The sequence below is a fragment of the Nanorana parkeri genome, unplaced genomic scaffold (assembly GCF_000935625.1).
Source record: "Nanorana parkeri isolate BGI_ZX_2015 unplaced genomic scaffold, ASM93562v1 scaffold31, whole genome shotgun sequence".
Lineage (NCBI taxonomy): Eukaryota > Metazoa > Chordata > Amphibia > Anura > Dicroglossidae > Nanorana > Nanorana parkeri.
In genome coordinates this window covers 968,736-980,648 of record NW_017306299.1, presented here as the reverse complement: position 1 = coordinate 980,648, position 11,913 = coordinate 968,736, and the positions used below count along the sequence as shown (strand labels likewise).

Below are 11,913 nucleotides of genomic sequence, written 5' to 3'. Positions count from 1 at the left end.
CCGCCATTGTATGGCTCTAAATAAACTTTCCTTCCTTAGACACGACTGTTATGTTTTCTGTCATGTTGGTATGCTAGTTGAGTTTTATTCCAGGAGCTGGGAATTTAAAGAACGACTCCAGCCAGACTATACCGGCTAGGGTGGGAAAGGGTTAAAACCTCTGTCCGTTTTTAATATCTATGTCCCCCAGTAGCACTTTCTGCCCTGGTGTCCCCTTGTTTGTTGGTGTGTTATTGGGTGTACTTTTTTTGTTTTTCATTTGGCACCATTTACCCCTATGGAAAGGTGTGTTTTGCATGCTTTGAAATGATGCCCAAGTACATCTAAGCTGCCCACGCACATTACAAATAGGGATGAGTGGCAACATTTCGTGAAATTGATTTCACAAACGTCCCTAGCTAAAAATGTTAATTCCATTGAAATGTATTGGGGTCAATGGGTGGATTAATCAGTCATGGATTGTACCATCTTACTGTAACGTATATGGCCAGCTTAAAGGGTCTGTCCACACATTGCGATGGTTTACTGCATGTTTTAGTCTAGGATACCTGTGTACCTGATTTCCGCTCCCACTGACTCCAAGACCAGCACCCACAGCCGTTTCCTCTCTATGCTTCAGTGGTTGAAGGCCCGATGATGTCATCACTTGCAATGTAGTGCCCATACACAGGGCCCCCAATAGGGGGGTACAGCCAGCCCTCCTGTACGGGCTCAGGCCCCTATAAAGACAGCAGGGGGGCCCAACAGGTTCTCCCCACACAGCTTCCCCCAATGAGAACTCCCAGCAATGCCTGTGCATCTTGTTAGCTACAAATGTAATACTGTACCTGTACAAGCCTGTGATCATGCTGCTGGCCCACCATGGTTTACAGGGCCGCTACTCCTCTTGGGGGTCCGAGACCACAGCAGATGGTATCAGGATGGAGAGTGGGAGCAGACTGAGGAACATCCGTTCCCTGGTCTGCTCTGTGATCACTGAAGCAGGAAGTACTGTGCTCTAAGCGCTTCCTGCTTTAGAGGTGTCAGAAGCCGGTTGAAGTACCGGTTAAACAGAAAATCGAGCACAATGCTGTGCTTAATCATATGTATTGGAGTCTAATAGACCCTTTATGTCTGTATAAAGAGAACCTGTCTCTGAATGCTGTCACGTAAGAACTTGTTAACGTTTGCTATCGCAAAGTGGAAAAAAGAAAGGTAGTAAAACAATAATCAAATAAGAATAAAAAATAAAAATCTTGCCCCCCACCAGCCATTTGATTCTTATGAACTCATGCGTGAAGGGCATGCATGGGTATGTAAACAGGGGGGAAGCCTGCTTGCCAGGTAGCCTGTCAGGGCCCCATGATTTCTAATGGCGGTCATGCATTATGCATGAGGATGCTGAGGGAGAATCCACAGGCCAAAGCTTAGGGGGAGATGAGAACGCCAACTGCCAGGGGAGTGGGGATCAGGTAGAAGATAGGCTTTGAGTGTGCAGCGCTATACTAAGTGAAATGTAATCCCTCTTTCGGGATATATAAAAGTGAAAATTATAAATATTTTAAATAAATATCACACAATATTAAATAATCTTACAAACCATTATGTAAAGTGAATATCCAAAAATTTAGGTTAAAATGATGTGTTCACACTGTGGTGATAAAAATAACTGTAGTCCTTGGGTGAGGGTACAGATAACAACCAATTTTAAAACAATTCCTAATAGTGCTTCATTTCTCAAAAGAAAATTATTGAAAAAATATTTAGTGGAAAAATGATTAACGTTCTGTGCAAAAAAGTTTTCAAGTGGATCCAATAAAACTCTAACAGAATAGAATAAATTCTCCCACACCGACGTGTATATGTGTCTCCAAAGTGTCCCCCTTCGGGGTGCGCACTCACCCCACAGCTGAAATGGTATAGCGGAGATGATGAATCAGAGGGTCCACATCCCAGATGTTACTTTCAGCAATGTTGCGTCCAATGCGATTTATATAATTAAAAAGGAAATCGCCTCATGGTGCAGTATACATAAACGTTTGTTAATAAAAACATAAGTGACTCACAGTTTAAAACGAAAAATCCAGGTTTTTAAAATTGGTTGTTATCTGTACCCTCACCCAAGGACTACAGTTAATTTTATCACCACAGTGTGAACACATCATTTTAACCTAAATTTTTGGATATTCACTGTACATAATGGTTTGTAAGATTATTTAATATTGTGTGATATTTATTTAAAATATTTATAATTTTCACTTTTATATATCCCGAAAGAGGGATTACATTTCACTTAGTATAGCGCTGCACACTCATTTTTTCACAGTCTCTACAAATCATAGCGCAGCAGCTTTCATATTTCACCCCTTCCATAAGTGCAGATTTTACATTATTTCCAGAAGATAGGCTTTACCTCTAACACTGCCCATATACCCATTTTGTTCCCATCATTCAGTGAAATGTGATGGTATCGCAAATAAATATAGAAAATATTAGTTGGTTTGTCTATATTTAGATCACTTTCAACTTGATTTTTTGGTATCGAGGGAAAAAAAACATTGAATGGGTATCAAGGATAAAAAACATTGAATGGGTATCAAGGATAAAAAACATTGAATAGGTTGCTGGACTCTGATCAACAAAACCTAATTCGAGAGATTATTTTTCCTAATATCATTAGAATTAGTTATGGATTCAGGAAGCTGCCCGCCTTTCATGGTATTTCTTTTACAACTAACCAGTCCATTGACCCACGAAATAATCATTTTACATTTTGTGGTTAGCAGTGATTGGATCATTGGAGGCACACTAACCGTCAATGATATATTCAGTGATCACAGTTGACACAAAAATTGATTAAATTGAACGGTCAATCAAATAGAAATGGAGGTATAACCAGCACAACATTGGAACTTGTCACAGTGTGATAAACTCATCAGTCTAGTGATGATCCTTCACTGTCCAGTAGGTAGTCTCTGGTCAGGCCGGTGACCAAGGTTGTTTTCCTTCACTGCAGTGGAGAATAGTGAGGTCACCGACCTGCCCGGTGTATTTTGGCAGGGTTTGCAGGTTCACAAGGCTGGCTAAACAGAATGACTCTCATTTGATAGATAAAACAGGTCAAATCCATTTCAGTTCTGCATTAGCTGTTTGCTTATGGCTTTCAACAAAATTCCTTTCCTGCTAGTTTTTGTGACCGGTGATTTTCTTTCAGGAATTCTTTCACTTATTGTTATCGATGAAAGATTTGAATCTTTTTCAAGAATCCAGAAAGCTTGGAGTCTGCAGCTGCTGCCAAATATGTTTTAGATTGTGAATGAAGGAATCTAATAATCAGATGGTCTTTCTGCTGTAGATACTGTGACTGGCATGAGTTTTGGGTGGACAGCTGTATAACAGGACCTCTTTGTGCTCCCCAGACAGCCTGTTTTCGGGAAGAGAGAGACGTCTTGGTGAACGGAGACAGCCAGTGGACCACCACGCTGCACTATGCATTCCAGGATGACAACTATCTGGTGAGTTCATTTACAGTCACTTCACAAATCAATCACTGACCCTTTACTCCAGAGCATAAGGAATATTTCCTATGGCAGAGGTGCTTGGCCATTTTATGTTGGTGGTCTCCAGTGTCCTTGTGCCCTTTTACAGGGCGCCGATGGTGAGCTAGGAAATAACTTGCATGGCTCTGCCAGTTTTCCTGAAATGAGGAATACACTCCTTAATTTTGGCTTTATAATGGAAGTAAGACTTGTATATATGGCACTTCGGGGGTGGGCCCACTGCAAGAGTTAATTTTTACAATTCCTGGAGTTCCTCTTTAAAGATTCCTACTGAGAGCGGCCCACCTGGGCCGCATGACTGCTCCATACCTCTTCCTCCTCTCCTTCCTGTGGCATGGTGGTGAACAGGGAGTAGCAGCAACTACATGTCCCTAGAGTCTCTAGGTCTCAAGCTGTGGCCATGGCCCCTGTGGTCTTCGGCTCAATAGTAAATTCTAAAAACTCAAACCGCACAGCTCACCCCTGCCATGCATCCCTGAAATCCACATTCGATGCATGGATAACCCTCTTCCGGAGTAATTATCTAAAAAAACTGCAAAACCAACACACAATGCTCTTCCAAAGGGAATCAAACTTTATTTCACATACATCTGTACAAAAAACAACCTGATGCATATCTGCCTTTACGCAACCTTTTGCACCAACAGCAATTCCACTAAAATGACTCGCCACATAGGGCGGGGAGAAACACTTAGGAGTACCTATATCTTATAGACAGTCCATGTAACCACATGAAAGCAATAGTAAAGACCACTGGCTGTGGCTGCATTATCACTTCACTCCTCTAGTACTGAGAACCACCCATGTGGGCATCAAAATGACAGTTGACCATGCCAGCAAGTGGCTTCTGAGGCTCAAAGTCACATAGCCAAAAGTTCCCACACAGCCGTTGCCGGAGGAGATACACAAAGGTGCCCTAGTTGCAGAACATGCAGCTGTAATGCACATTGAAAAAAGAAGTCAGGACCCACTCTGCAGCAAAAATCCAAACTTCTGCCTAAGGTCTCATTCACACAGCTAAGAGTAGGCCCGTACAGATCCGTGCAGCGTGCACGGCCGTATCGGGCCGTTTCCGGGAAGGACAGATGCTGCGTGTAATTGTGTGGCGCAGCCTGTTCTTCTCTATGGGAATACACGGCCGTACGTTCACCCGAGCTGCGCATCCGTGTAGGTGCGGGTGTCCGTATTCGTACACAGACAGGATGGATCCTGTCTGCGTCCGAACACGGGCACCCGCACGGATGTGCAGTTTGGGGGAGCATTCGGCGGCATACTGCTGCGTCCTCCCGTAGAGAACAACAGGCTGCTGCGTACAATCGCACGCAGCATCTGTCCGATACAGCTGTACATGCCGCACGGATCTGTACGGGCCGACACCTAGCTGTGTGAAATGAGGCCTTAAAGGAGAACTATGGGGTCAGTGTTTTTCCCCATAGTTCTCCTTGGGGTAACGGGAGGACACAAACTAGCGTCCTCCCGTCACCCTAAGCTCAGTATACCGCGAGCTACAGCTCGCGGTATACTGAGACGCCGCACCTGGAGCGGATCCCGACTTAGATGACGGGATCCGCCCAGCTGCGTGAGTGACAGCTGGCTCTGCCTATCTAGAGGCAGAGCCAGCTGTACCCGCCCCCTCCCCCGTCCGTTCCGCCAGTCAGCACTGGCAGATCGGAGCAGGGAGAGGGGAATCCAGCCCCTCCCCCTGTCACGGCAGAGAGCCGTGACAGGATCGAGAGGTGAGGGAACCCGGTATGTGTTCGCTCACCTCCCGATCTACTGAGCCGACCTGTGACAGTCTCATTGTCATAGGTCGGCTAGAACTATGACGTGAGTGGAAATCACTCATGTCATAGTTCTCCTTTAAAGTCTTGCCATGGAAAAATGGCATTTGATTGAAAAGTCCTTTTTCTTTTTTTTGGAAGTGTGCCCCCACCTGCACTCCACTGAGGTCACTAGAACCTCATATAGTAGAAAAATATATTTTTCCACAACTGTCGCTAAATTAAAATCCGTCAACCAGAGGTGGGGGGAGTACAGATTTTGGGTGGGATTTCACAGATGGTTCAGTAATGGATCTGCCTTTCTAATGCTGATGTAAGTGTGTTAAATCCTCCCAAATCCTTATGAAAACAACTTAATGTGAAGTAATGAAAGCCGAAATGTGGCGAGTGTGTTAACATTTCACTATCTTCGACAGACGGGGAAATATTGGAAAACCCGAGAGCTGTCCAGGATTCAGTCCCCAAATGTAGATTTGATTCGATTTTTAATTGTACGTAGGAGTGTATAGCCTGCTTTGTGCTCCTTTTATAAATATATCTTTAATTGCAGTATTCTGTCAGCTCTAAAGGGACCCCAGAATGTTTTGGAACTCCTGTTACTGTTGCAGATTTTCACTCGCTTCCCTTCTACTGAAACCATTGTTATCGGGACAGGAAGTGAGGTTAAATCTCTCTAACGGAGTCCCGGGTCGCAGTAAAAACACGACTTGGGTTTTGAACTTTCACCAATCTGTCCTACCATTAAGGAAAAGTTTTAGGGGGACATACCCCTTAAAGGTGAACTTATGGCAGGTATAGAAGACACGGATCATGCAGTTCTGCATTCATTAATACATTTAATTAATTCATCCATTCATTATTTTTAAATTATATTAATAATATGTATTATATTACTATTATAATAATAGGAATTAATAGAATTATATAATTAATACTATTAATTCATTCAGTTCCTTAATACATTAAATATGTGTTTTTTTTTAAATGCAAGAAGTGCAAGTACCTGAGTTTGACTTGGCATCAGCCTCTTGCAGTCTCTGTACAGCAGAGCTCACACTGGGAGAGGGTGTAACCGCACAAGGAGCCAATAAGGTATGCTGCAGGGCAGGGAGCATGTTGATAGGACGAGAGAGCAGAGTGGCAGAGAGATGTGCTTATCAGGCTGAATATGACCTGGTGTCAGCCTCTTAGTAGGGGTAGGCGTGTGAGAGGAGGAAGCAGTACAAGGAGCCCATCAGTGCACATGACAAGTAGATAGGACAGATTAACAGAGAGATAAGCTCATCACTGTGCTGGTTCTCCTTTCACTGTGCCATCACAGGCTGGGGGTGGGACTGGGACAGTCTGGGCTCAGAGGCAGTGGGTTGATTGATGCTGGACATAAGACGGAGGACATCTAGCTGTAGTAATGCAAGGTACATTTTAAGATTGAAGCTGAGTATTACAGTAAAAGCTGGGGTTCTGCTTTAGGTATTTCATATCCTCTGTTACTCCTTTTGCATGCATCCCAACAAGACTATTGAAATACAATAGTATTTGTACACAATTGTACACAATTATTTGTACACAATTGTGTACAAATAAAATAAAATTGACCAGCAGTCATGATGTTTCCTGACTTCAGCACAATGGTTTTGTGGATTGCACAGAGAATACACAGAGTGGTTTTACTTGTTGCCTGATGTCATAGCTACACCTACATCTCTGTATTCCTCCTTACCTATGTCTGTGTATTCCTCCTTACCTTCCCCTTCACAGTACCTGGTTATGGATTACTATGTTGGTGGAGACCTCCTCACTCTTCTCAGTAAATTTGAAGACCGACTTCCAGAGGACATGGCTCGTTTCTACCTGGCTGAGATGGTCATGGCCATCGACTCTGTTCACCAGCTGCACTATGTCCACAGGTAAGTGGTTTTAATGGGCTGTTCCAACATATACTGTATTTGTTCTGAGGAAATAAAGAAGTGCTGATGTTACTACTTAGTCATGTATTTGTATTATAAGTATTTGTTATGCAGCAAGAGGACAAAGTCACCAGAATTGCCTGTAGGCTCCCTGCAGCTGATCTTTTCCCCATCATGCCTTGTCCTGCCGGCATCTCTGTGTAGAGATGGACTTTGTGGTATAGGAAAGGCTTTGCTTGCTTGTCATAACTACCCTTCTGATGACTGATGAAGAAGCAGGAGAGGTGGAGGAAGCACAGGATAATCTAAGCAGGGAGGTTCTTGCACTGCAGGTCCCCAGGTACAGCTTTCTCTCAAGCAAGGAAAACAGTGAACAGCAGAGAAGTGACATCACCAAACTGGTGGGACTAGCAGTCAGAAACAGCAGTGCCTTAGATGATCCCACAGATATCCAGCTATGAGGCTCCAAACACCGGAAGTTCACTGCTATTTTTCAGGAGGAAGTCAAGACACTGTGCATCTTTCAGGGTAGTGATTAGGGCCTATTGGCATTTCTAGATGTTCCCTGTAAGACGGTAGATCTTCACTGTATATGTTCAGATCAACCTTAGGAAGATTACATGGTTAATTGCCTACCTTGTTGTCATCTACAACCTTAAATCCCCCTCAGTCCCACAGCATGAAATGTTCTAATGTCCTAAAACCCACCACTGCATTGACTATACTGATTTCCTGCTGGTGTGGGAGGAATAACCTCATAATCATTCATGTATTTAATGATAAACACTAGGAAAGGGACACAGGAGCCATGCCGACTTGTTTGGAATTTGTGTTTTTTGCAGGTTTGTTTGAAGGAGACTGCGCTGGATTGTAATTTGCAGGAATAGATAGGGTGATGTAGCTGCGCCAATATTAATTTTTTCTTCTTTGGAGGAATTAACAATCTTGCCAAGTTACGGTTGATCTGGATATTGTATCTTTGGACATGTCTTTAGAATACGCGGTAAATTTATAATAGTTCAAAGAAGGTCAGTTCTTTTCTGCGCCAAGGTCCAGTGCATGGGACCGTATTTTATGCTGCACGCATGTACATCTTTGTTTACGTGCAAACAGTGCAATACCACTGCATTGGAGTATAAGAGCCGTCTGTGTCTTAGCAAGCAAGGATGCCAGGCAGCTCATCAAGAGCCCCTTGTGTCCTAGAAATGAAGGACGCTGGGTGGCTTTGCAAGAGCCGCCTGTGTCCTAGCAACTATGGGCGCTAGGTGGCAGGAACCAATTTGCATGAGGCCCTAAACTTTACCTAAATTTACTCTAAATTTAACCCTTAACTCTTAATGTCATCCCTAAGGCCTCATTCATATGAGAAAAGGCCGGCACGTACAGCCCCGTGCTGTGTGCATGGCCGTATCAGGCAGCTCCCGGGAAGGACAGGTGCTGCGTGTGGTTGGTACGCAGCCCCTGTCCTTCTCCATGGGACATTGCGGCCGTACGTTGGCCTACGCTCACCCGCCCTGCACGTCCGTGCGGGGGCGGGTGTCTGTACTCGTACGCTGACAGAATGGTTCCTGACTGCGTCCGAGCCGGGACACCCGTACAGACCTGCACTTGGGGTGAGCGTAGGGCTGCGTACTCCCATAGAGAAGGACACAGGTTGCGTACTACTCACACGCAGCACCTGTCCTTCCCGGAAGCTGCCCGATACGGCCGTGCACGCAGCACGGAGCTGTACTGCTTGCCTTTTCTCATGTGAATGAGGCCTAAATCTATCCCAGCCGAATTAGACCCTCACTTTAGACCCTCACTTTAAACCTATCAGTAAACTTACAAGCAAGTACATTCCAGACATGCCACAATATGCAGCATCAGTAAAAATTTTCAGGAAATTCCGCCTTCCTTGACCTCCCATCAAGTGACTTTGCCTAGGCTGAGATGATGTCATCAGTCTGCTGCATGCAGTAGGAAGCATTTCCTCATTCTCCTCTCCCCCAGTGTTCAGACTGCAAAAATGTTACTTTGCAGCAAGTCACAAGGTGAGAAGCTGAGTGGTAGATAAATAAAAGCTAATCATATGCTCTCCACCCTCTGTCTGTATGAATGGGATGGGGGCGCTGTATTGTTTATAGCCTGTGTTACCATGGTAATCCCCTTTGGACAGTGACCTTACAGGAATCCGCTCCATGGCTTGGCTGCTCTACCTCCTCCTTTATTTTTTCATTAGAATACTGTATTATTGAGTTATTTTGGCCTCTCATCCTACTCAGAATGATACGTTTCCCAGATACTCCCCCCTTCGTCTCTCCAACACGGAGACGGCAGGCTCCAAACATATGAAGCCATTTAATCGTTCCGTGGGATTTCTTTTATGGTTGGCTATAACCTGAATGGCAGCTAGTAATCTTTGGAGGATTGTGAAAGCTCTATATGGAATAATAATTATTGGTCATGCGTCCCAATGAAAAGGGAAACGTCGACAGCTTGCCGAACGTCACATATGTTAAGAGTAATGGACGAGATGTATAAATTACTGGAAAGTTGGTGCCCAGCACGGCCGAGTCCCAGCTGTCATTCTCCTGATGATACAGGTTATGAAATAAAAAGGAGGAAAACCAGTTTGTGAGGTTGAAGTAGCACAGTAAAGCCTTCCTAGAAAAGGAGGGATTCACGTGTCTCATACAGTCACATATCCCAGAACTAGGAGGATTATTCCTCATTTCGGGACAGTGGACGGGGCCCTGCAAATCATTTCTTTACACTCCATTGGCCATGTACACATCCAGACCTGCTGGTATATTGTGCACATATAGCTCAATATAAATATCATAGAGCCATTTATTCTGCATACAACTGTTTGAGGTTTTTGGTGCAATGTATCAAAACCATTACTCCTGTTGGAGTAGGGCTTGGGACCCAATAAGACTTTAGAACCCAGGTGTGGGCAACCTCGGCACTCAAGCTGCGGCGATGGGTACAAATCCCATCATGCCTCTGGGGTCTTGGCTGTCAGAGTTTTCAAGTGCCTAATGAGACTTGTAGTTCCACAACAGCTGGAGTGGCAAAGTTGCATACCCCCGGTTATAACCATAGAGGTTATGGTGGGGAGGGACTATAGGAGTAAAAAAAAAAACCTCCAACAGCATCCATCGCATAGTAAAGCCTTCCTCCCATGAGGGTACAGTGAAATTCCATTTTTTTTTGGTGGAGTCAACATTCCTGTCATATTGATGGATTCCAGTGGTTGGAAGTTTACTTCTCAAGAGTGATCTGACATTTGCCTCTCAGGTCTTCCATTTTTGATACCTCCCTTCTGGTAGAGAGATGTGGTCAAGGTGGCATCACATAATGTTGGTAACCCAATATACACAGCACTCTCTGGTAATATTAATACTTTTGCAACATATCAGCTTTCTTTGAGAATATCAAAGTGTGGCAGTTATGTCCAGACCACGATCGCTGACCTGCAACTGGGTTATGGCTGCCTGACAGTGGATACATCGGCCTCTAAGGTTAGTGCATACACTGCCAGCCATAACCCAGTGCGGGTCCCCCTCCACTTCAGTCATTGGTTGCTAGGACTGCTGGCCTCCTAGCAACCAGTGACATCAGGCACGGCCGCCTACGGAGGTACAGCTAATCCTGCTCTACCAGGCCTTGTTCCCCCCTACTATTGTTTTCAGGGTCTCCCGCTCCTCTTGGGGGCCAATAACCATGACAGAGGGCATTAGGGTGGATAGCCGGAGCAGACCAAGGACGTCTGTTCCCTGATCTGTTCTGCGATATATAAAACCAGGAGCACTGTCCTCTCAGTGCTTTCTGCTTTAGAGCTGTCAAAACCTGGCTGAAGTTCTGGGTAAACGGAGGATGAAGCACAATCCTTGGAGGGCAGGGGAGACATCAGACTTCTTGTTAAGAAATGCTTCTCATTGGTCAGCGCAGTCAGTTAACTGCGCTGACTAATATGTGCAGCGAAATTTAAAAAACCATAGTGCAGGACTGTGCTACAAGGCAGTAAGGGGTACGGGCAAGGAGCATTCACCGAAAGGTAAATATAGTATGGGGGGGCAGGTTGGAAGGGTAAATCCATTTTCCCAAATGCACCTAAAGTGAACTTACCCTTTAAACCAACCCTGCTTCTCCCTCCAACTAATTTGAATGAACACGTGCACATAAGGCATGCACGTGTATGTAAATTAGGAGAGGAGGTCTAACAAAAATAAATAAATAAATAAACAGTGCTGATTTGCCAAACCTAGAGCATTGCGCTGTTTAGTTTTTGTTCAGTATTTTGTGCCTGGGAACACACGCCAGCAGCTGTGCCTTGTAGTGCAGCTGCTGGTGTGAATGCTGTCTAAATGGCGGACTGCGGTACGGATGTGGACTGAGTGGACCATTCTGTCCGGACCGCGATTCTGACCTCTTCTCGATGAAAATTTTAGTCACCCTTAGTCACCCTATCTCCTTGAATTTTAACTCACTGCCCCAGCCATATATTTACAGTATCAGCAGAGAAAGGTGATGGTGAAGGGTATGGACACAGCATAATGACATAATAATAATGGACACAGGCGTGTAGGAGTTTATCTGTGATCTAGTATCTTGTCCGTACCAGAAAATTGGCGCATATCGTAGTAATAGGTGCCACTCATTAGAACCAATTGCAATCCACTTATCAGCAGACGTTACACC

General features: G+C 44.6%; 1 protein-coding gene across 1 annotated transcript in view; it reads left to right on the top strand.

Annotated features, from left to right (window-relative positions):
• CDC42BPA (CDC42 binding protein kinase alpha) overlaps positions 1-11,913 on the top strand; it is a 232,860-nt gene that overhangs the window by 103,120 nt on the left and 117,827 nt on the right. The window contains exons 4-5 of the mRNA XM_018568287.1: positions 3,399-3,494; positions 7,079-7,227. Of these exons, the coding sequence (XP_018423789.1) occupies positions 3,399-3,494; positions 7,079-7,227 (245 nt within the window). The remainder of the gene's footprint in view (positions 1-3,398; positions 3,495-7,078; positions 7,228-11,913) is intronic.